This window comes from Bombyx mandarina, chromosome 15 (genome assembly GCF_030267445.1).
Source record: "Bombyx mandarina strain Sakado chromosome 15, ASM3026744v2".
In the NCBI taxonomy this organism is placed as follows: Eukaryota; Metazoa; Arthropoda; class Insecta; order Lepidoptera; family Bombycidae; genus Bombyx; species Bombyx mandarina.
In genome coordinates, this window is record NC_143221.1 from 10,080,806 (window position 1) to 10,107,539 (window position 26,734).

The following is a 26,734-nucleotide window of genomic DNA, read 5'->3' on the forward strand; positions in this document are numbered from 1 at the left end:
TCCGTCGCCGCCGAGCCGGGGGCCGGAGAAGGGCCTTTGCCCGACTCCGGCCCCTGTAGATGGCGACTTCCCCCCGGTGAAGGTCAAGGGGCGATCTGAGGGGGTAGAGGCCGCGCGGCGCGCTACCCGCACTCTAGCGCGCTGCCAAGGAGTTACGAAAGAGCGACCGGTTGACGGTGTATCGCGTCCCGACCCGGCAGGCTGGTTCTGGTCCAGCGGGGTATTCCGGGACACCAGCGGCACCGTCTGAGCGGCCTGACCGGCTGCTGTACCGAGACGGCCGACGTTGCAGAGCCTTCGATTCGCCTCGAAGGCTCCGTCGACTGGGCGTCCTTGGGGTGAGCCGCGCCGTCTGGTTGTAGTGTTGACCGCGGTAACCCTCTACCTCATCCGGGTTCTGACCTCGGAGAGGATCGAACGTCGGGTGTAAGAGTGCAGGGGAGTCATTTAGTGGGTGGGCCCTAAAATCCTTGAGCCCGCGATCTGCTCTCAATAGTTTAGTCAACAAGTTCAAAAACGTGTTAAATAGACATAAAGCTCCTAAAAATATGTACGATAGCTCATTGGATGCGGAATGATGTCTACAAAAATGTTTTTTAAGGGCTTATTAGCACATAAAAAATTGCGATTGTTATAAACAAAATAAGATTTAAAAAAAAGGAATTTGGTTTTTCCTTAATAATTTCTAAAAAAATGATATTTAAGGAATTTTAAAAAAAGATCCTGAAAGAGGAGGAAATTTCCAATAAAAAAGTCCCAACTCCCGGAATTCTATCTCTATTATTTATAATTTTTTTTTAACGCTGAAAATAGCGCTCCGCGATGTCGTTACGGCATAGGCGCGCTGTCTAAAAAGCCGGTATATCACCTAAAATAATTTTTTATAGTATTAAATAACAATTTAAAAATTTGAATAAATTATGGTGTAATCTAAACACTTGAACGAAAAAAACCTCGGTGAAAAAAAAAATTTATATCGATTTTTCAAAAATTTACACCATTGTTAATTAACTAACTTTTTTCCAATCTCTGTTTTTATAAATTACGGTATAAAAGTTTCAATAATTCATCTATAATTTTTTCCCTTCGTGGAGCTCTTATCATTTAAGTACTTAATAAATAAATGCAAAAATAAATTTTTAATCTTTATTATTTTGATAATTATAATTTTTTTTAATTAACAAAAAATTAAATTTCTAAAAAATGTTATGAAAAATAGTTTTTTTCCGTAATATCTTAATATTGCTGTTTTTTGCATCTACCATAGGTATTAATTAACATTTAAAAAAATGAATTACGCTATTTGCTAAGAAATTGTTTATAAACAAATAAACTATTTTGGGATTAAAAAAAAAAAAAAAATACCGTCTTATTGTATAGGTGAAATAAAGATTTAAAAAAAAAAAAAATTCTTAAATAAATGTTTTAATTGTTTAAAATCGTTTTTTTTCATATTTCAATTGTTTAAATAATTAGTTAAGAAATAAATGAAAACTGATCGATAGCAGAATGTAAATGAGGTAAGTATAAATTAAAACTAGTGTATTATTTAAACAAAATTATATATTTCTATGATTTATACGTAATTAGAAAGATATTTTATCATAGAACAAAAAATTTTTTGAGTCCGTAGCTGTATCTATATTATTCAACAAATTATAAGCTATGAAATTTCAAAAATTATCAAAAAAATCTTAATTTTTTATAAACAAATGCTTATAACTGATAAACAATAGTTACAGGATCGATTTTGAATTTATTTTAAAGATAAATAAATCCTTTATAAAAATGACCTGTGTCCTTTACCGTATCTCTTATAGTTTAAAAGTTATAACAATTTATAACTTGACAAATTATGTAACGGCTGTAATTTCATTATCATATAATATCTAAAAATACTATAAAAAATACAATTTTTTTTTTCTATATTTTGTTATGTATGTATGTATGTTTTTGTAATTTTTTGTAGTTTTCGAAAAAAAATATAACGATAAATATTAATTTTTTATAACAAATTGTTAAGATAATAAACAATGAAATTATTTATAAAAAAATGTATTTGTTTGTCAATCTGCTGAAAAGAGTCAATGATGATTTTTAAGAAAAAAATAATTTCTTAACTAATTATTTAAACAATTGAAATATGAAAAAAACGATTTTAAACAATGAAAACATTTATTTAAGAAATTTTTTTTAAAAAAAAATCATTATTTCAGCTATACAATAAGACGGTAAATTTTTTTTTTAAAAAAAATCCCAAAATAGTTTATTTGTTTATAAACAATTTCTTAACAAGTTGCGTAATTTTTTTTTTTAATGTTATTTAATACCTATGGTAGATGCAAAAACAGCAATATTAAGATATTACGGAAAAAAACTATTTTTCATAACATTTTTTAGAAATTGAATTTTTTGTTAAAAAAAAAATTATAATTATCAAAATAATAAGGATTACAATTTTTTTTTTGCATTTCTTTATTAAGTACTTAAATGATAAGAGCTCCACGAAGGGAAAAAATTATAGATGAATTATTGAAACTTTTATACCGTAATTTATAAAAACAGAGATTGGAAAAAAGTTAGTTAATTAACAATGGTGTACATTTTTGAAAAATCGATATAAAATTTTTTTTTCACCTAGGTTTTTTTCGTTCAAGTGTTTAGATTACACCATAATTTATTCAAATTTTTAAATTGTTATTTAATACTATAAAAAAATTATTTTAGGTGATATACCTGCTTTTTAGACGGCGCGCCTATGCCGTAACGAACTCGCGGAGCGCTATTTTCAGCTTTAAAAAAAATTTATAAATAATAGAGATAGAATTCCGGGAGTTGGGACTTTTTTATTGGAAATTTCCTCCTCTTTCAGGATCTTTTTTCAAAATTCCTTAAATATCATTATTTTAGAAATTATTAAGGAAAAACCAAATTCCTTTTTTTTTAAATCTTATTTTGTTTATAACAATCGCAATTTTTTATGTGCTAATAAGCCCTTAAAAAACATTTTTGTAGAAATCATTCCGCATCCAATGAGCTATCGTACATATTTTTAGGAGCATTATGTCTATTTAACACGTTTTTGAACTTGTTGACTAGACTACAACACCTGGACATCGTTGAGTCTCACATACCCCGGCGCCCCATATGCGCGGGGACCTCGTAGGAGGTTCGGCTCACGGCCCGAAAAAAAAAAAGAAGAGCTGGTTCGTAAGCTGGAGGAGCAGGCCCGTCGTTAGGAGGAGCAGACCCGTCGCCAGGAGGAGGAGCTGGTTCGTAGGCTGGAGGAACAGTCCCGGCGCCAGGAGGAGCAGAGGAGCAGATGCTCCTAATATAAAATTTAAGAGATACATTCGGCAAAGACTTGACGGAGATAAAAGAGCAGGTCCAATAGCCCGAGGACCGTATTTCACAGCACGACAGCCGGAGTGCCAAAACTGAGGTTCAAGTAGTAGCTGTGAAGAAGACCCTGGAGTACATGAAAACAGTGTTAACTTGTAATTTGGTAGAATTTTATTTATCCCGAACCCCAGCGCGTAACAATAGTATGCTTAAAGTTGGTTGAACTTTTTTTTATTTTTTTTATTGCTTAGTTTGGTGGACGAGCTCACAGCCCACCTGGTGTTAAGTGGTTACTGGAGCCCATAGACATCTACAACGTAAATGCGCCACCCACCTCGAGATATAAGTTCTAAGATCTCAGTATAGTTACAACGGCTACCCCACCCTTCGAACCGAAACGCATTACTGCTTCACGGCGGAAATAGGTGTGGTGGTGGTACCTACCCGTGCGGACTCCCAAGAGGTCCTACCACCAGTGATTACGCAAATTATAATTTTGCGGGTTTGATTTTTATTACACGATGTTATTCCTTCACCGTGGAAGTCAATCGTGAACATTTGTTGAGTACGTATTTCATTAGAAAAATTGGTACCCGCCTGCGGGATTCGAACACCGGTGCATCGCTACATACGAATGCACCAGACGTCTTATCCTTAAGGCCACAACGACTTCAACTAGGAACTAGGAACTAGGAAGAAATTCTCTTAGGTAATTACTGTCGGGTAAGCTATTTATGATTGCGCTGCATTTACTCGTGCAGCTTGACATGCTCACTAAGTGCTTACAAAAAAATAGCTTACAAAATAATAGATTTCGCTGGTATACATTTCGTTCCCACTTCGACAGCATATAAAGTAACCAAGTTTGGTTAGCTATACGAAAGATTTGTCTTCCGAATAAAATACATATCGGGTAAGATCGTGTGCGACATCACTCGATATCAAGAACTTAAGGTACACCTATGCGGAAAAATGTTTAAAGCCCCTAATGATAGTAGACTCATCGTGTAATAAGTAGCGGGTATGGGAATTTGAGGTTGCTGAAACTTCATTCTTGTCTGTTAAGTTAGTGATACTTACAATGTGGTGTTTATGTATACTCTAAGGCGTACGCTCTACGCTAACCGGTTAATGCTAGATTGGTTGTGAGCGTAACCTAATTAGTACAAAAGAATCGAGTCTGTTCACGAATCCGGAATCACAACGCATTGAAATTTACTGGATGATAACTGAGAAAATTATGAAAAATAATATTATAATAACATGATAATCAACAGTTGATTAATTAGCATTTTATCATTATCGATACGGATACAATAGTTGATTCAGATTTAAGATAATAGATTAGATATAATTGACGCACTTAGTCATTGTTGTTCAGTCTACGAGTATCAAAATATTAAAAATAATAAAATAGTCCTAATCAATAGGCTTAACGTGGGCATTGTCGATTTGCGTGAACTTCGAGATCCGCTCACCGTCAGACGGACAATTCATTCATACTAGTGGTCCCGCAGTAGTCGAAATTCGACTATAATTAATTGAAATTATAGGTTTCAACCTTATTATGGTTCTATTGTTACAGATTTCGCCAAGACTACTCTATAGACAAATACTCGTAATATTAAAGATAAACAATATTAATCTATTCTCAATTTGACTACAGACTTTAAGCAATAACAAAAGTTTGACAATAAACAGAGAGTTTCAGAAAATGTTGTTTAATTCGTGTTTTCAATAATCAAATAAGAGACTCTTCCCGACATCTATTGGCGAATAATAATACTATTTTTCTTAATTGAGGGCAACTACCCGCTTTAAAGAAAATATGGCGTTATCAAAAAAAAAACCGAGCAAAGCTCGGTCATCATCTACTAGTTTTAATCCATATATTTTAAAAAAATATTAGCATTCTGCAATTTTTCTCTATATTCTCTACAAGTGTGGAAAATTTCATACTTCTCCGTCTGCGCAATTTTTTAAAAAGGGCTACAAAGTTTTTGCTTCACTTATACTTATATATTTTAATGGCTCTAAAAAGTACGGTACCTGAACTTAATGTCAGTTAGATTTGATCTTAAGCCGATGAATTGCCAATGTTATGTACGCCATTATTGTCACATGCATCAGGCCATAAATTAAATGGTTTGTTATTTTCAATGTTAAATGTTTGTGATGTGGCAGTACTTTTTTAAATAAATAAATAAGCTATAGGATCTTTTCACCCATAATAGCTTGCCGACTATCAAACGACGAAAATGGTATACGACTCCGACTTCCTTCTCCACTACTAAAACCTGACGGATGAAGCGTCCTCAGTGATGTATCATTTTGTTATCCTTCCCTTTTTATCTCACGCGTGTGAGACAATGAGTCATAGTATATCATAGCGCTCAGGAAATATTGTTGAGGAAGGTTTTTCGTAAACCTCTACGTGGCAAATGGGGTCTATAAAATCCCCTGTCGATTAACGAATCGGTTCTAGGTAGTAGGCATCAATACGGTTTCAGTGGAGGGCGGTGTCACGGTACAATTTTTCTAATGAAATACGTACTCAACAAATGTTCACGATTGACTTCCACGGTGAAGGAATAACATCGTGTAATAAAAATGAAACCCGCAAAATTATAATTTGCGTAATTACTGGTGGTAGGACCTCTTGTGAGTCCGCACGGATAGGTACCACCGCCCCGCCTATTTCTGCCGTGAAGCAGTAATGCGTTTCGGTTTGAAGGGTGGGGCAGCCGTTGTGACTATACTGAGACCTTAGAACTATATCTCAAGGTGTGTGGCGCATTTACGTTGTAGATGTCTATGGGCTCCAGTAACCACTTAACATCAGGTGGGCTGTGAGGTCGTTCACACAGCTAAGCAATAAAAAAAAAAAATAAGAAGCTATTGAAATGTGAATATGTTTTACCAACACATCAAGCAAGTACTTATGAGCTGTTTAGACGAGGGTAATAAAATGTAAAGATAGGTACTGCGCTCTGTACTATTGCTCTGTAATTAAAAATTTAATTTAACAAGAAAATTTTCTGACATTTTAATATATGTGCATTATCTCTCTTACACGTCATCCTCAATTTGTTCTTAATTATGAATAAATTTCATTTATGTAACTATAAAGGCGCAGTTTACCAATTCATGAGATACCTTCCAGCAAACTACTACAAGAGAAAAATAAGATGTAAATGTGGGGTGTACAACATCAAAAATCGTACTTCGTTCTGCACCACAGAGTTCGTTTGTCATTTTGCAATCCTCTTTGTAGTAACTTTGCATTGCTATCACGTCACTAGTACCTTATGCTCTTGAAGCTTTTATTTATAAAATACCTTCGTATATATATAATAGATAGAGAATATATAATAGACTTCGTAGTGCGCCAAGCGATTTAAAATAAAAGACATAAACTTTTGTATAAAATAAACTTAAAACAAACAAACTTAATCCGTTCGACGGGGGACACATCACAGGAAAAACAAAATTGTTATTTTTATTTAATTCCGAGCATATTTATCTACCTTCTAAACCTTCTCTGGACTTCCACAAATAATTCAAGACTAAAATTAGCCAAATCGGTCTAGCCGTTCTCGAGTTTTAGCGAGACTAACGAACAGCTATTCATTTTTTATATTATTATATAGATAGAAGAAGATAATAATATGAAGATTGCTTACGTTAGGCTGGTAGACTATTGTTATTTTGGCATAGAGAACGTAACTTACTCAAACAGGAGCGATAGATATCGTCGGTGTATGCTGGCTCGCTTTTGGTCGGCGTTCCGTAGATTTTCTCAATGGAAAAATCACGTACACGTACGTGCAAAATAATTGTCATGCGCAAAATATATCGTACACGAAACTCAGATTACTTAACGCTTGTGATGTCCTGACGACGTCAGGTTTTGTGAAAGCTTGACTAGTTAATTAGGATAGAGTTAGTTAGAGAGATAATTAGAGAGTTAATTAGAAGAGTTTATAGTGTTTTTGTTATTCGTAATTGAATAGGAACTATTTTTAGTTAAAAGTCTTTCTAGTTAATAATAGTTTTGAGGAAATAGTATAATTGAAATAAAGTCTTAAAACTACTTTGTATTAAAACAACTATAGTAAAGTCATTTTTAACACGAGAACACTAATAAGTACAGTAATAATAATCGGTGATGCCAATTTGCCAATGGAAACCTTTAAGCGTCTGCAAGAAGGAAACTTATAAAACGAGACTTGATTCAGTTTTGACTGTTTAGTATTTTCTGCGGTTGTCTGTGGAATCGCGTTGCCACCCATCTTGGGAAATAAGGTCGAAGTTTTAATTGTGTTGTATAAAGACTGGCCCATCCTTCAAACCAGAACGCATGACTGCTTCGTGACAGAAATAGAAAGGACACCTACCACCAGCCTACACGTGCAAACAATACACCCTCTCTACCACTAGTAAAGTGCAAATGACGATCGAATTACACTTGGATATTGCCCAGAAAACGCCACCGCGTCGTTGCCCATTCACCGGTAAATTGCTTACTCGTCTTTATCGCCACCCATAGCACTTTTCAATATATATTTTTCAATATTGTCTTGTTTGGAATGAATTGGTTTATATCAAGCCAGCAGTTCCACATTGTCAAGCTCTCGTCAATAGCTATATTTTGAACTAAATTGTACAATTTCGAAAAAAAAATCATTCACATGGTCTATTAACGCGGCCTGAGTGAGGTGGGGTATGTCATACCCGTGAAGTTTTTAAGCACAAATTAATTAAAATTATTGTTTTTTTTTTTTTTTTTTTATCGTACCTCTAGCAAAGAGATACAATAAAAAAAACAAAAAAAAAAAAAAAAAAAAAAAATTACAATTTAATATATATATAATATATATTAATAAAATATTTTGTTCTAATTTTAATTATAATTGATACTCCTGCCCATAACGGGCTTAAAAACTAGGTCACGCATTTATTCCGAGCCTCTTTATTATACCAGTTCTCGCATTTATTCCTCTCGTACTTTCTCATTCATTCCATTCATACTTTGCATTCCTAGCTACGACTAATAAAGAGAGGGGAGGGGGAGTAGGCCTATTGGGACTCTTTATTTCTATAATTTTTTACATATCCTTATTCTACCTTAAAACTAGTACATGTAAACTTAATCCTATTTACTTACACTACGTTTTTTAAAACAGTAATAATATGCTAAAGTATTATATGTTATAAAATTTTCTTATGTTCTACATATTTCTTTTATTAAACTCCTTTATAATTTTTATAGCATATTTTAGGAACAAGTTGCTCGTACAGGTTTTTTGCATTAGTTTGGGGAGTTCTCGCGCATCGAGTCTTTGGCCCAGTTCTACTTCCAAGTCGAATCGTGCCGAGCCAAAAACTGAATACTCCAGAAACACGTGGGCCACTGACTCGTCGACGCCAGGGTCACAGATGCATGCTGGGCTCTCCTTGCACTTGAACCTGGCCAAGTACGCGGAGAACCCACCATGCCCCGTGAAGGCCTGTGCTACCTCCTTGGTCATTTCGATCTTTCTGATTATCCTGTATGCTTCGGACGCGATTGGGAAGTACAGCTTGGTGACTGAGGCCGTTTGTTAGGCGCTGTACCTCCGATCCAATTCGCCGAGCGTGTCCATGTGGATTATACGCTTCGCGAATGTTTTTTTTATTTTTTATTGCTTAGATGGGTGGACGAGCTCACAGCCCACCTGGTGTTAAGTGGTTACTGGAGCCCATAGACATCTACAACGTAAATGCGCCACCCACCTCGAGATATAAGTTCTAAGGTCTCAGTATAGTTACAACGGCTACCCCACCCTTCGAACCGAAACGCATTACGGCCTTACGGCGGAAATAGACGGGGCGGTGATACCTACCCGTGCGGACCCCCAAGAGGTCCTACCACCAGTGATTACGCAAATTATAATTTTGCGGGTTTGATTTTTATTACACGATGTTATTCCTTCACCGTGGAAGTCAATCGTGAACATTTCGCATGCTTATTGGAATACTGACTTAACTCAAAAAATACGATTTTTGGGAAATCGTAAAAGAAGAGTTTGCTATGAGGACTTATCCTACTTGCTGATGCATAAAAATAAAACTGATTTATATTAATCATGAATGCTTGTATTGTGAAGTCTAAGATTAACTATGGATGGGATCTGAGTAAAAGAAAAACCGGAAATAATTTCTATCTATTTTTAAAAAATATTATAAAAAGTATATTCTAGATCAGTCAGTTTTTTATAAAAAGTAAAGCAAATATTTTAAAGTGCAAAGGTTCCATTAAGTTTTAAGCCTGTTTCAGTTTAAATAATGTATTATTTATAATGACTAATTCAGTATTTAGTCTGTACATGATTACTTTAGGAAAACACATTTAGATATTGGGTCTTTTTTTTTAAATTAAGATAGATGTCCGTAAATAAATTTAATATAGGTGTTTTTTAATTAATTAAAAGACATAAATATAATCATCAATCTCTTATTGCTGCAGCCTTCACAAGTAGCAGATAAAAATAACACATTTAAGTAACAGTCTTATTTATATGTTTTATTAATCAAGCTGAAGAATTTCTCCAATTATACAAAAAACAATTGCTATAAAAAAACTAAAAGTTCTAACCTACTTAAAAATAAATCTATTTTTGGTGATCCGATTTATTAAATAAAACAATGTCACAATTAACTTTAGTAAATCTCTATAAAACATAACATATAAAATTTCTAATTCAAACGTAATTAAACTTAAGGAACCTTATTTAATTAACCTTGGTATGTAATCAGTAATCAACGCTATGGTAGGTACACTATTAAATAATAGAGTTATAAAAATCCGAATAAAAATTTGGGATCAATTTTTTTGATAATAGCTCTCTTAGATCTTTCTTTTTATTCTCACTTAGTTCTTGCTTACTTATGTAGACATATTTAGTTGATACTATTTCACTCAGAAGAAGCATTTTTTTCCTTGTGTTTCTGATCCTCACTTCCCGGTATTCACTATCTCTATATGAGGTTTTAACGAAAAATGAAAAAGGTGTATCTTTGCTCACTTTTATCACTTTTAATTCATTCCATGAAACAGTTTTCCCGTCTTTAGTTTTATTAAAATTAAAACCCCAATCTTCTTGCAGTTTTTTTAAGTCTAAAAACGACTCAAATGTCATTTCATGTACTAAAAATTTCTTGCCAGACTTCTTTGCGTTTTTAATTATGGCTACATATTGGTGAGGGGAATATATTGGACCAGATTTTAGATTTTTTGTAATCTCCTTTTCTATAAGGCTATGAATATAATCACCTTCGTTTTGTGTATGACCCTTTATTAAGAATTTATGAGTGATAGATTTAATATTTAGATGAGTGACTGCGTACAGGTAAAGTGCTACTATAAATTTATTTTTATTTTGACCGGCACAATTGTCGGAATAAAGAATTAAATTACACCCATTGTCATTTGGTGACTCTGCTGAAAGCTTCTCAAAAACTTTTAGTAAACAAGATCCGATTTCGTTGGCTCCGCGCTTAGCATCGGTTTCGTTCCAGAAGAAGCAATAACCTATTTTGTAAATAAATAAATAAAGGAAAATATATTATTACTACTACTACTGAACTGGCGCTATGACCCCGAAGTGGGTCTTGGCCTCCGACAATAAACTTTGCCATTCATCCCGGCGCTGCGCAACACCTTGCCAGTCCGACACTTGGAGCTCCCGTAAATTTCCTTCCACAGCGTCACACCAGCGGTACTTGGGCCTCCCTACGGGGCGGCGTCCCTCCGGTACACCCGTGTACACCCGTTTCACAGCCCGATCCTGTTCCATACGTACTACATGTCCGAGCCATCCGAGCCTCCGTGCCTTCATCTCCCCCAGAATATTTGGCTCACCAAAAAGCCTCTCCACATCCTTATTTTTTCGGACGTGCCAAGAACCGTCTTCTTTCCGAACTGGTCCTAGTATTTTTCTCAATACCTTTCGCTCCGTCACGAGAAGTTTTGCCTCTTCTTTCTGTGTGAGCGTCCATGCTTCGCATCCATACAATAGGATCGGTCTGACTACAGTCTTGTATATCCGAATCCTGGTGCGCCTGCTTAGTAGCTTTGAAGAGAGAACCGGGTGTAGGGCTGCACTGCATCGTAGGGTATTTTGTATACGAATTTCGATTTCATCTTCCCTGTCATTGGTGTCTGTTACAGTGCAGCCAAGGTACCAATTTAGCCACTCCTTTGAACCTCGTATTTCCCACCACTAGGTCTTCTCGCTTCCGCCTTATGTTTTTATATCGACGCATGTGAAGATATTCTGTCTTCTCGTGGCTCACGCGAAGGCCAATCCGAGAGGTTTCTTGTTGGAGGCAGTTGAGTGCGTCTATAACGTGCTGCTTTCTTTCTCCAAGTAGTGCGAGGTCATCGGCATATCCTATCACCCTATGCTGTCCATTGAGCCACACTCCGCCACTAAGTGTGTTCACTTTCCGTATGGCGTGTTCAAGTGCCAGGTTGAACAGCATTGGTGACAGAGCGTCCCCCTGCCTGAGTCCAGTCACAACGTCAAACTCATCAGTGAGAGAAGCGCCAACTCGTACCGTCATTCTACTTTCCCTAGTAGCAACCTCCACCATTCTCACAAGTTTCTGTGGGATTTTAAAGCGCATGAGGATTCTATATAGAGTCGGTCTATCTATGCTGTCGTAGGCCTTAGCAAAATCAACAAAGAGCGAATGAATACTTTGTGCATACTCCCATCTTTTCTCCATTAACTGTTTCAGAGTAAAGATTTGGTCGACTGTACTACGATTACGTCTGAAGCCGCACTGATAATCCCCAATGATTTTGTCTGAATACGGCTCTAACCTGCTTAGTAAAACGTATGACAGTATTTTGTACGCTGTAGGTAGTAGAGCAATTTCTCTGTAGTTACTGCATTTCTTCCGGCTGCCTTTTTTGTGTATGGGGCAGATGACCCCCGAATACCACTGGACAGGTTGTTGTTCAGATTCCCATATCATTTTAATAAGATTGTACAATCTGGACTGCAAGGCTTCTCCGCCGTATTTCCACAGTTCAGATGGTAGGTTGTCAATACCTGGCGCTTTGTTGTTCTTCAGCCTCATAGTAGCGTTTTTTATTTCTTCGAAGTTCAGTGGCTCCACTTCTTCTTCCTCCGCAGGATCTTGGGGGTTGTCATCTAAATCTTCGGTTGGTGGAGGGCAATTCAGAAGGTTTTGAAAGTACTGACCCCACATTACACTGATCTCACGAATGTTAGTCACAAGATTTCCGTCTTCGTCTTCAAGAAATTGTGCGATTGGTTGGTATGCCTTCTTTACCGATCTTATTTCCTGGTAGAATTTTCGAGCCTCATTCTTTCTTATCAGGTTTTCCATATTCTTCATGATGTCATTCATGTGCTCTCGCTTGGCTGTTCTTATAACTTGTCTGGTTTTTCTTTGAGCTTCCATATACTCGTCCTTCCACTTACTATCTTGCTCTGCCTGTATTTTTAGCTTTCTTCTTTCTTCTATAATCTTGGTGCATTCATCTGTCCACCATTTCCTATTATTACGCTTTTTTCGCTTCCCTAAAGTTTTCAATGCAATATCCCTAACTGTGTTGCTAATAAGTTTCCATTCTTCATCAATACTATCCGAAACTTCCAAAGTATCAAATCTATTGAGTAGTTCAATCTGAAAAGATTTACACTTTTCTTTATCTTTAAGGTTTTTTAGCTCTATTGTTTCGTTTTGTGTTCTGGATTCTTTTTTACATGTTTGAATTCTTGCTCTAATTTTGATTCCTAGCATATAGTGGTCACTGTCACAGTCAGCTCCCCTGAAACTCCTCACGTCTATTATGCAGTTTTTATGCCTATTGTCAACGAGGACATGATCTATTTGGTTAGTAGTGACGCCGTCAGCGGATTTCCAGGTATCTTTATAAATGACTTTATGCGGAAACATAGTGCTTTTCACAACCAAGGATTTGGAAGATGCAAAGCTTATCATCCTTACACCATTATCATTTGATTGGTCGTGCTTGCTATATTTTCTAATAGTTGGTACAAAAAAAAATTATTTATTTACAAAATAGGTTATATTATTGAATAAATAGTTACAGGGCAGGTGATGGCACCGAAAGCCCCATTCTTTCTCCGCTGGTCGATGCGACCTCTTGCAGAGAAGACCATATTTCTGATCTGAAGACTGAAAGTTATAAGATACTGTTTTCCTGTTAAAAAACATAAATATTTAAAACTATCAGAATATACACAAACTATCATTCACCACAATAGGAGGGAGCACCCTTACCATTTTAGGGTGCAGTGGCCTTTCTAGGGGTTGGCCAGGTGGCAATTGCTCAATTGGTACTGAAACGAGTCTGAAATGCGTATTGACAATAAAATAAATATAACAATATTAATTTTTTTTTATCGAAAAACTGTAATAAATACTGTTACTGGCAGTAATGCGTTTCAGTTTGAAGTGTGGGGCAGCAAGTGTATGGGCTCCGTAAGCCACTTAGCATCAGGTAGACCGTGAGCTCGTCCAACCCATCTATGCAATAAATAATAATAAAAAGTTGTAGATGTGTATGGGCTCCGTCAACCACTTAACATCAGGTGGGCCGTGAGATTGTCCACCCATCTATGCAATAAAACAAAAAAAAGTTGTAGATGTGTATGGGTTCCGTTAACCACTTAACCTCAGGTGGGCCATGAGCTCGTGCGCCCATCTATTCAATTAAAAAAAAGTATTTAAAAATGTATCTTATTTTAGGTTTTAGTTTTAAGAGGTAATTACGGTTCAGAGGCCGAAGGAAGGCCAGAGGCAGTAGGACCTCTTGTGAGTCCGCACGGGTAGGTACCACCACCTTGCCTATTTGTACCGTGAAGCAGTAATGCGTTTCGGTTTGAAGGGTGGGGCAGCCGTCGTAACTATACTGATACCTTAGTACTTATATCTCAAGGTGGGTGGCGCATTTACGTCGTAGATGTCTATGGGCACCAGTAACCACTTAACACCAGGTGGGCTGTGAGTTCGTCCACCAATGAATGCAATAAAAAAAAATTGTACAATTCACTTAACCAAAATGATTTTTTTTAATTTGTTTTAAATATGATTTTATGAGCAATAAATCCGTACAGTGCCTGTGCTTTTGTCTTCTATTTTGTCTCTTCATCAATCTTGTCTTCTAGAAGCATTGTAGTCTGCCTTTATCTTTACATATATATATATTTCTTCTGTGCGTGTGTTTGTCACTAAACTCCTCCTAAACGGCTGGACCGATTTTAATGAAATTTTCTGTGTACCTTCAGGTGGATTCGAGAATGGTTTATATTTACAAATCAGCCCGGCAGATGGCCCTGTAGTCGGTATCTAGGTTATTTATCTTTCCTAGAAATAATTTATACGGCAAAACAACGCTTACTGTGCCAGTTAGTACCTAAGTGAAGTTGTTTAGCTAAGTTAAGGTATTTAGTGTAGTCTCTTTGTATACGATATAATTTGCAAAAAATAATGCAGATAATATGTTAAAATTAAAGTAAAAAAAATTATAGTATGTGTGGCTATATATTAGTCTAAGTAGCTAAAAGATAGTAGAAAGAGGGCTAGGAGGCAAGGAAACCAAAGCGTGTAGTAGTTATATCTAGACTCATTACCAGAAAAAATAAAATTTGTGTCAAGCATTTTAGAAGTGCAGAGTTTATGCACACACACACACACACACACACACACCCCCCCCCACACACGCGCACACGCACACACGCACACACGCACACACGCACACACGCACACACGCGCACACGCACACACGCACACACGCACACACACACATACACACTTATTGTTTTAAACCTTGTAATTTCAATTTTATTTAAAACATTCTTGAATTATTTTAAATTAAACCGTTTTGAATTGAATCATTAAAATATTTAATTTACAAGAAGTAGATTATTATTAGGTCATTATTCTCTACCATAAATTTTTGTCAAATTACTATTTTGTTTTTATTGTTGAAATACTGTCATTATTTAGTCTCAGTTACATTATTTTAATATCACAATATTCGATCTATCGAATTATTTAGCCTTTGAGATCGTTGTAATATCGCTTAATTTATAAAGCTCATTCACAGTTATATTTCTTAGTACCTACCAGCAATTATTATTTGCAGTTTCAGGCAAATTATTCGACTGTGTACTTACAATATACCATGTTATATAAGATAATCGCCAGGTGCGAGAATTGATCATATATTATGTATTTTAAAGGAAACAATAATATACTGAATAAAATTATTTTTCATATTTATTAGCTAGTCATCTTTCATTTTTATTAAATTTTGTACAGTAGGCAGGTATTATTTAAGAACGTACAGCTTCAATGTATTTCCAGGTATCGAGCTTTTTCAAGTTATCGTTTCCTAGAGTAGTTGAAATGGTTGAAGTAACAATAGAAATAGCGCCATGGAACCTGTTGACGTATCCAATGATAACTTCCTCAATCAGCTTGTTGATAACAGCGTCGATGCTGCCACCACCGATAACTCCAGAGAGGTTGGACTAAAATGAAAAATAATAATATCATTAATGTATAATTAGTTATTGTTTATGACCTTGCATAATAATAGTGACATATGCGTTTGAGAGCTTTTATCCGATTGAGTTAAAATTGCTTGGTCGTGTTGGCATTGGGAATGTAGTACAATCAAATGATTCATTCGTTTGGCGATAGTCGCCGCGGAACGTTCTAGTACTCAAAATAATATAGATCGTTGTTAATAAAATAGATATTCTATCTTGTGGACAATCATTTATGATAGACTAGCTTTTGCCCGCAACTTCGTCCGCGTGGAATAGTTCCCAAATAATGTTTTATTTTAGAACAAATTTCGTTAGCTTATAAAACGTTATAGTGAGCCAACTATAACATATAGACACATATGCTGTCGCGGACTGTTTTTAGATCTTTTAAAGGGGAACAATTCTGTCATACATTATTTTAGCGAAACTTTAACCGTTTCTACAGCGCACGCAGCGGAAGTTCTCAAAACCCGATTTTGAAACATTCTTTATTGGTGCTCCGCTTGTATTAGTCTTAGCGTGATGTTATATAGCCTATAGCCTTCCTCAATAAATGGGCTATCTAACACTGAAATAATTTTTCAAATTAGACCCGTAGTTCTGGAGATTAGCGCGTTGAAACAAACAAACTCTTCAGCTTTATAATATAAAAAAAAACGTGTGGCACTCGGGAACTGCCGCGGTAAAGCTATTGCATAGCATTTTTTATCAACTTATGCAATTATAATTAGACAATGATAATTTTATATTAAAACAATAATTAAACAAGACCACGCTATATTAAACATTAATAAATTTTCATGATGCGCATGCAGTGTGAGGTCACGCCACGCGCTTATTTACAAACACTACACAAGCGCAACATGTGAATGTGTTGAACGCGAGCTACATGGTAGGCGGAGTGAGGGGTGTTAGGTTTTTTCGTTACGAAATTTCATGATTCGGTCGCCGCGCTCAAGGCCCGCGATAAAAGCTATGCAATAAATAGCTTTAAAAAAAGTGTATAACACGTGCAGCATTTTTTTTAGTATTGTGCAACAATATGGATGGTAACAATAACAAATCACCAACTTTTTACGGTAACCACTTAACATCAGGTGGGCCGTGAGCTAGCTAACTCATCTATTTATTTATTTATTTATTTATTTAGACACACCAACAGCAATACACACAAAACATTCAAGCTTAAAATTAACATGTATAAAATTAAGTACTGGTATGTAAGCCAGTTACAGGCATGTACAGCAATCTCTTATAACACACTATGACATGTTACAGCAATATATATATTTGAAAACAACACGAAAACAAGAGCTAACTACACACACTACTAACTTTACAGATTACTAAATAAGAAATAATGCACATATTTATAAAGTAAAAAATTATAAACAAAAATTATAAAACTATAAAAAAATTTAAAAAGTCGAGCGCGGCAATGCAAAAAATATAAATACATAGAACAGACTGCGCAATGTAATCAGAATGACATTCTCTCATCAATTATAAGCAAAGGAACTTGGATACTAGTTTGTTTTTGAGACCAGGACACGTGTCGTTAAAAATGTCAATGCCGTCAATTAATGCACATATTTGGTTAAATTCACTGCAAATCTTTGATAAAGGGGAATATCTAAGGAGGTTTGTTCTACTTGCGGGAATATGGAAAATTTCAGTAATAGGATGCCGTGGGCAGTGGTATGGAACGCTAAAGTTGATTTTCTGAAGTAAGTGGCTACAATCTATGCTTCCGGAAATTAGTTTTTTTAGGAACATGATATTAATTATTCTACGACGGTTGCCGAGCGATATCATTTTAAAATGTTTAAGACGTAGATCATATGTGGTACGGTAAGATATGCTAGAAGAATGGATATCCAATAAAATGCAATTAATCAAACAATGCAATGCAATAAAACAAACAAAAAAAGTTGTAAATGTATCTAGGCTCCAGTAACCACTTAACATCAGGTGGGCCGTGAGCTCGTCCACCCATCTATGCAATAAAACAAACAAAAAATGTTGTAAATGTATCTGGGCTCCAGTAACCACTTAACATCAGGTGGGCCGTGAGCTCGTTCACCCATCTATGCAATAAAAAAAAGAAGTTGTAAATGTATCTAGGCTCCAGTAACCACTTAACATCAGGTGGGCCGTGAGCTCGTCCACCCATCTATGCAATAAAACAAACAAAAAATGTTGTAAATGTATCTGGGCTCCAGTAATCACTTAACATCAGGTGAGCCGTGAGCTCGTTCACCCAGCTATGCAATAAAAAAAAGAAGAAGTTGTAAATGTATCTGGGCTCCAGTAACCACTTAACATCAGGTGGGCCGTGAGCTCGTTCACCCATCTATGCAATAAAACAAACAAAAAATGTTGTGAATGTATCTGGGCTCCAGTAACCACTTAACATCAGGTGGGCCGTGAGCTCGTTCACCCATCTATGCAATAAAAAAAAGAAGTTGTAAATGTATCTAGGCTCCAGTAACCACTTAACATCAGGTGGGCCGTGAGCTCGTCCACCCATCTATGCAATAAAACAAACAAAAATGTTGTAAATGTATCTGGGCTCCAGTAATCACTTAACATCAGGTGAGCCGTGAGCTCGTTCACCCAGCTATGCAATAAAAAAAAGAAGAAGTTGTAAATGTATCTGGGCTCCAGTAACCACTTAACATCAGGTGGGCCGTGAGCTCGTTCACCCATCTATGCAATAAAACAAACAAAAAATGTTGTGAATGTATCTGGGCTCCAGTAACCACTTAACATCAGGTGGGCCGTGAGCTCGTTCACCCATCTATGCAATAAAAAAAAGAAGTTGTAAATGTATCTAGGCTCCAGTAACCACTTAACATCAGGTGAGCCGTGAGCTCGTCCACCCATCTATGCAATAAAACAAACAAAAAATGTTGTAAATGTATCTGGGCTCCAGTAATCACTTAACATCAGGTGAGCCGTGAGCTCGTTCACCCAGCTATGCAATAAAACAAACAAAAAATGTTGTGAATGTATCTGGGCTCCAGTAACCACTTAACATCAGGTGGGCCGTGAGCTCGTTCACCCATCTATGCAATAAAAAAAAAGAAGTTGTAAATGTATCTGGGCTCTAGTAACCACTTAACATCAGGTGGGCCGTGAGCTCGTTCACACATCTATGCAATTAAAAAAGTATAAATTAGTTCAAGAAGTCTGCTTATGCAAAGAATCCAATCACTGGTACAAAATTTAAAAAAATCAAATATCTAAAACAAAAAAAACGCATGCAGTGTGACGTCACGCCACGCGCTTATTCACAAACACTACACAAGCGCAACGTGTGAATGTGTTGAACGCGAGCTACATGGTAGGCGTAGTGAGGGGTGTGAGGTTTTTTTCGTTACGGAATCTCATGATTCGGTCGCCGCACTCAAAAAATCCGCGATAAAATCTATGCAATAGCTTAATAAAAATAAATAAAAAAATAATAAAAATAGTATGCATAGATAGAACGATGCCTCAGTTTATTAAAAAATCGTGCTTCTCACGCGTGCGTTGGAAAAACTGTCGATACCGTAAGTGTATAACATATTGTCGGGGCGAGTCATCGAATACCAGTGGTAGCTCCGGAAAAAATGTTATTATAGACAGATTTATCTGTCCTTAGCTCCTGCGGACAGTTTTCAGTCTACCTGTGATCATGGCGCTTGTAATCATACCGAAATATGGCGAACTCATTACATATCAAAATAGTGATGTGAACTCCTTAAATAATTGTATAAAAAGTATGAGTTGTATGAGAACTGCTTACTTTTAGGTGTGGAATAGTAAAGGCAGCATTTTCAACTCTATTAATGACTACTGATTTTTTGTTCTCGTGTTGCTCCAAAAACAGTTTGGCACGGAAGCGGAATCCTTCAACTTCGAATCTGGAATTGTAAAAAACAATTAGTAATTTATTGGTTTGCTTGAAAGGACTTGGTTTTATTTTGTGTACTGTTTTTTGTGGATTGCAAAAAATATTGAAAAATAATAGAAATCTATGTTCGTATTTATTGGAGGATATAGAAAATTTATAGGATTTATAATTTGTGTGTGTTTGTTTTTTAACGGAAGTTAGTATTGTGTGTACATATATGGCGCATGAAAATTGAAATATATTATTACTGAAACTTACTCAGCTCTGCCGTTTCCGAAAAGAGGAAGAGCACCAAAGAAATCTCCAACCAACTCGTAGTTTTCTAAAGAAAAAAAAAAATATGTAAGAGCTCATTCTGCGCTCGAGTATAATGACTTTTTCTTAAATTAGGTTGGTTAATAAACAAAATAATTAAATAGTGTTAAGTGATTATCGGAGCTCATTAGCTTAACTAATGTTCCGCAAGAAATTTCGGCCGTGGGCGCTCCCGGTGACGGAGCGTCTCCAATCTCGGCAGCTGCGGGAGATTGTCTCCGGGCTGTTCCCGCGGATGAAGCACCACCTTCCATGAGTACGCCGCCACGTGGAGACGTGAATTGTGATACTCCTGCTGAGGTGTTCCTTCCGAGCATCTCGGAGGAGGAGATTCGTGTGGCCGTGTTGAGGATGTACAGGAAGAACGTGTCTCTCGGCCCTGACGGTGTTCTCGGCGTCCCTGCGTGTTTTCGTCGGCTGATCAGGTCCTACCTCAAGGACAGGTCAGTCGTGTGCATCAGGACGGCGGGGCGGAGCTTCCCTATCGAGCGCGGTGTTCCACAGGAGTCAGTCCTTTGCCCTCTCTTGTGGAACATCGGCTACGACTGGGTCCTGAGGCGCCCTTCGCGCTCCTCTCCCGGTTTGAGCGTAGTTTACTACGCGGACGACACTCTGGGCGTGGCCGGGGGAAGGATTTGTGCGAGTCTTCCCGTCTTTCCTGCGCGGGAGCAGCCTTCGTCATTGGCAGGTTCCGAAGGCTGGGTCTGGAGGTGGCGCTCGATAAATCTCAGGCCCTGTTGTTTCACGGGGTTTCACGGGGGCACCTCAGGAGGCCCACCTCATGATCGAAGACGTCCGCGTCGAAATCAAGGTGACTGGGTGAGATCGGACGTCGGGTGTAGGAGTGCAGGGGAGTCGTTTAGTGGGTGGGCCCTAAAATTCCTTGGGCCCGCGGTCTGCTCCCAACACCTTGCACATCGTCAAGTCCCACATACCCCGCACGCCCCCTAGGCGCGGGGACCTCGTAGGAGGTTCGGCCCCCGGCCCGAAAAAAAAAAAAAAACTCAGTCTCGTACTGGACGTTTGCTGGAGTTTCCGTGCTCATTTTGAAAGGTTGGCTTCCCGACTTATGGCAGCCGCCGGCTCTCTCATTCGGTTGTTGCCGAACGGTGGTGCGCCGTCTCTACACTGGGGTGGTGCGGTCGCGGCGGTACGAGGGCGTTCGCCCAACTCTGACTCCTGTGAGGAGTTTCCTACTGATTAGGGTCACGGGGCGACCTGAATGGTTCGAAGCTGCGCCGAACGCTACCGTCACTCTAGCGTGCTGGCACCAGGAGGATGGGACGGCACGTAGTCGCCGAATATAGTGTGAACGAGCAACCCGGTTGGCGGCGCATCGCGTTCCGACCCGGCAGGCTGATTCTGACCCATCGAGGTATCTCGGAATACCAGCCGCATCGCCCGGGCAACCTGGTAGAGCCGCTGTACCGCGGATACCGGCGTCGTTGGTCCCCGACTATCGCCTCGACAACTCGTCGGTGAGGCGTCCTCGAGGTGGGGCCGCGAGTCTGGTCGTAGTGTTGACCGCGGGAACCTCCCTAATCTGACCGAGTTCTGATCCCGGACAGATATCAGACGTCGGGTGAAAGAGTGCAGGGCAGTCATATAGTGTGATAGGGCCCTAAAAACATCCTTGGGCCCGCGGTCTGCTTCCAATACCTTGCAGATCGTAAAGTCCCACATACGCCGCGCGCCCCCTAGGCGCGGGGAACTCATCGGAGGTTCGGCCTCAGGCCCAAAAGAAAAGGGCCATTAGCATCACAACATAAAAGTTGCCGCCCTCTTTGACATATCGTCTTTTTGCATTAAAATTGTACAATTTCCAAAAATATACGAAATTGAGTTAATATGCGGAATCATTTGGTATCACCAGTATTTCTCATAATACTGTCAAAAGAGCGTAGTTTAGTTTTTTTTAGATCTTATGTTTTTGCTACCAAAATGAACACATAATTTTATCATACTTTAAAAGACAGATAATGTACAAGCAACTGGTAAAAAAAAATGAATGTTGCAAAGATGATTAATATTAAAAATATCACATATTAAGCCGTTAACTTAAAACACCCTCCTGTAAAATTAGTAAGTTTTGAGAGTATACAGTTTTAATGCGAAAAGACGATAATAATATCACCGAGTTTAAAATCTCAACTATTGCACAATGCTTGGAACAGTTAAAATATGGAACGTTTAATACTCAATATTTTCGAACATTTTAGGAACTTACCAGCAGTAATATCAAGTGTGGGTAGACCAATATCGATATCCAAAGTAAGGTCATCGACGTTGAGATCGATTTTGTGTACAATCAGGTTTCCAAAACCAAAGGCGATGGCATCTTTCAACTTGAGTTCGACGCTAAAATAAATACGTAAATAGTATTATGTGCTTACATATTTTATTATTTATAGAAGTTCACTTTCTTTTTTGTTTTTAAAATACACTTAGTTTATATTTTGGTGATATTTTTTAAAGCCCGCTTTCAAGTTAGACCATTATTGAAGAAGACTATTCTTGAAGAAATTTAATTTTTGTGAAATAACATTTTGTCAATAATCATTTTACTGTCGCAAATGAGCAGTCGATGTCACGACAATGGTATTAGTTAGTTACCGGTGTCCATATATGCATGTACATATATTAAAAACGGGAGGCCGCGAATCAATCACTATAATTTATTAATATGCATTACGATTGAGACACCGAAAGAATAAGGGCTCTTTAAACTGGAACGCTGACTGTTTCGCGGCAGATATGTTGAAATGGTGGGACCGAACCTATCCTACGACCAATTAAATATGTACTTCTTATTTGCCACCGGAACAACGGAGCTCTTCCATATTATCTAGAACCGCTGCATTCATTGACATTGTGTTTCCAAAGACCTATTCTGGCACGTACCATCCAGCTCTGGAATGAGCTCCCCTCCACCGTGTTTCTCGAGCGCTATGACATGTCCTTCTTCAAACAAGGCTTGCGGAGAGTACTCAATCGTAGGCAGCGGCCTGGATCTGCCCCTGGCATTGCTGACGTCCATGAGCGATGGGAACCGCTTACCGTCAGGTGCCAGCAAAGGCATTAAATAAAAAATCCAATGCGCAACTAAATTGTGGACAAATAATAACATTACGAGTATATAATACCCGTTACTTTTCTATAAAAGTATTAACAAAGTAAAAATATTAACTTACTTAATAATTCCAGCATTAATAGGTAGTTCGAAGTATTCTAGAACCAAAGGCTCAAGAGGAGGAAGATTGAAAATTGGCCAGCCATTCTCCACTACATTGTAAATGAACTTCAAGAGTTCTGCAACCAGCTCTTCTACGGTCTGTGGCAGTTGTGGAGTGTGGAGGGGCTCAAGCTGTGGGGGCTCTTCCGGTGCTGAGGGTTTAGGTATAAGTAGAACGTTTAAATAGAAAATATTAAAAAAAATATCAGTGTATAGTAGTTATTAGAGATAACTACGGGAATCGTATTACTATCACTTTATCTTTGTTTTTGGATTAAATCAGATTTTAATTTAAGCACAGTTGGGGTATATCTTTGGGAAACTCACAAATCTTTCCTACCCGCTGATTTTCAATATTAGTTAATCAGTAGCTTAAAGCTAATTCAATGAAACTATAATCTAAATCTAGACGTGAAAAACAAGATAAAGTTATGCACGTTTCTTGAAAATAATTGGAATTATTGCTATAATATTCTTTTTTATTAAAGCAAAAAAGGTTTAACACTGGTGGTAGGACATCTTGTGAGTCCGCACGGGTAGGTACCACCGCCCCGCCTATTTCTGCCGTGAAGCAGTAATGCGTTTCGGTTTGAAGGGTGGAGCAGCCGTTGTAACTATACTGAGACCTTAGAACTTATATCTCAAGGTGGGTGGCGCATTTACGTTGTAGATGTCTATGGGCTCCAGTAATCACTTAATATCAGGTGGGCTTTGAGCTCGTCCACCAATCTAAGCAATAAAAAAAAAAAACTCACCGTCATTTAGGACTGTAAGCTCCCATGGTTTCGCAGCCGCGAGGGCGCAAAGGGTCAAAATAATAAATAACTTCATCCTTAAATTGGACCTAAAAAGTAATACAAACAATCAAATACAAGTGAACAATCAAATACAATAAGTAAATAAGTAAAGTGTTTTTGGAACGAAAAATTTGCGTGCGAAAAAATAGGCGTATATAATTAATGTACACTAATATGGACACAATGCTGTAGCACTGAAATCATGCAATCGTACGGACTAACAAACTGCCTTTCCACTACTAATCATAAGCAGAGAATTGGAAAGCCAAAGACATAACTGTTTCAATCAGATGAAGGACAAACGGTAGTGATAACACAAAAATTCCAAGTCAGAACCTACATTTTCTCAGTCATACAGACCCTTAGTACTTGGACCTGTAATAATTGTCTATACTAATATCATAAAGAGGAAAGATTTGTTTGTTTGTTTGTATTGAATATACTCCGAAACTACTGAACCGATTTGAAAAATTCTTTCACTGTTTGGAAGCTACACGTTTCCCGAGTGACATAGGCTATAATCTTTTTTGAAAAAGTTACGGATCCTTACTAAAACTCCTATAATGTAACCCAAGGTGTAAAAAAATTACCTAAAATATTCTTTACATCGCGTGTCCTGCGAAAACTATTGATGATAGAATAAAATATTTATTTATTTATTTATTTATTTATAACTTCTTATACTAGAAAGTATAAAGGCGGACTTAATGCCATAGGCATTCTCTAACAGTCTACCTTAGGGGAGTGCAGAGATGAAGCTTGGTTGGTGTAGTGTGAAGGGGATATTACTTAAACATATATTATGTGTATATATAACATACATAATAAATAGTACTTAAATAAATACATAAATACATAAATATATATACATATAAAAACATATATAAACAAATATTATCAATTAGATGACTCTGCTAACTCTCTGAGAAACAGTTCTCGAACCTTCGTCTTAAACGCTTCACGTGTAGTGGCCGACCTTATTTTGATAAAATAATGTACTACGACTTTGTAGAACACATTATTATTATTTTTTTATTACATATTATGTCTAACTATTACAGTTATGCTGCAATAAGTGTTCTTTTATTTTAAAAAAGAAACAACGTCAAATATCGTTGAAATTTTTGTTAAAGACCCAGCGGAGCCGGAGCGGACTGCTAGTCTATAATATGAAACTTATCAGGGGTACACATAACCCGTGCTAAAAATGTGTATTAGGAATATTTTAATTTGTATACTGTAACTCCGTTTAATATGAGCCTCTTGCCCGTCTATACCATTAAAAAAAAAACATATTATACCAGCGACAGATAGCAATTATGAAAAAAATTAGAATTTAACAATGTGTTTGTTCTACGTACCTCGCATTCACTTCGCTCTTCGTAAACTACACTGTTCTGGGGAACGTATTTAAATGTATTTAAAATGTAGTAGTAAAGTGTGAAATTTAATTTAAGAGCTGGGTTCTGCCTAAGCATCGATAAAATTATAGTCAAAAGATATCAAGATAAAAACTTATTTAATTATATATACTGGAAGACAATATGGGGAATTTATGTTGCTTTAGCTTGAGCCTAAAACATTGTTTTGTTTTAGATCAACCAAAAGTGTTAATCTTATATTATTTAATATTTTTCCTGTTAAGATATGCTTCTGTACAAGTATCATTGTTGTGTGGTGTGGTGTGGTATTTTGATTTCTAACTACATGTTTAGTAGGATGGAACCCTAACGCTCACGGAAGGCAATCAGCAACAGTAATTTATTATCATTCAATAACATCAAAGTATATTTTATGAAAATAATTGGATAAGATTGATCTATGTATATCAGATGAACGTCAATACATCTTTTTTAATCATTACAATAATATGCGTGCCGTAGTAACAATAAATTTACCAGGACGCAAAGATCATAAAATGTGTTTTTTTACTGGTGATAGGGCCTCTTGTGAGTCCGCGCGGGTAGGTACCACCACCCTGCCTATTTCTGCGGTGAAGCAGTAATGCGTTTCGGTTTGAAGGGTAGGGCAGCCGTTGTAACTATACTTGAGACCTTAGAACTTATATTTCAAGGTGGGTGGCGCACTTAAGTTGTAGATGTCTATGGGCTCGAGTAACCACTTAACACCAGGTGGGCTGTGAGCTCGTCCACCCATCCAAGCAATAAAAAAAATGTGTTCGGAGGATTTTTGCAGCAGCAGAATTATTGAATCGGTTGCATACATTTCTGCCACTAAAACTACGCATACACAGTCTTATAGTCACACTTATATGATAACATGTTATAATAGTATGTTCTAAGGTGATTGAGGAAGGAAGGAACGAACGAGGAAGGAATACTTAGATCATTACTTTTTGGTAAGCTATCTGCGTTATGGTTATTCGTGCAGCTTGCCTTGATTAATAAATGCTTACAATAAATAACGATTAGTTTTAAACATATAATTTGAGAGTAATTCCTTAGCAACCCATGAATTCAACGTACTGGTGCCGGGACCATCGTGTTGACCATCGATACTTGGGGTCGACATTTCGAGCGATGTCCAGTTT

General features: G+C 37.2%; 1 protein-coding gene across 1 annotated transcript; it reads right to left on the reverse strand.

Moving 5' to 3' along the window:
• Positions 1-15,612: 15,612 nt before the first annotated feature.
• LOC114247973 (uncharacterized) lies at positions 15,613-25,649 on the reverse strand. The gene is made up of 7 exons (XM_028181069.2): positions 25,545-25,649; positions 24,142-24,230; positions 23,346-23,538; positions 22,382-22,512; positions 20,098-20,161; positions 19,732-19,849; positions 15,613-15,920 (listed from the first exon to the last, which is right to left on the reverse strand). Exons 2-7 carry the CDS (start codon positions 24,215-24,217, stop codon positions 15,723-15,725), a joined length of 780 nt encoding a protein of 259 aa, XP_028036870.2. The 5' UTR covers positions 24,218-24,230; positions 25,545-25,649; the 3' UTR covers positions 15,613-15,722.
• Between the last annotated feature and the right edge of the window lie 1,085 nt (positions 25,650-26,734).

Bases quoted from the DNA above. Each gene is read 5' to 3' on its own strand.
- LOC114247973 (XM_028181069.2), bottom strand. From the start codon at position 24,217: ATGAAGTTATTTATTATTTTGACCCTTTGCGCCCTCGCGGCTGCGAAA. The intron at 22,513-23,345 runs GTAAGTTAATAT...TATTTATTTTAG, and splicing joins ATTAATGCTGGAATTATTAA to CGTCGAACTCAAGTTGAAAG. The intron at 20,162-22,381 runs GTAAGTTCCTAA...TTTTTTCTTTAG, and splicing joins CACACTTGATATTACTGCTG to AAAACTACGAGTTGGTTGGA.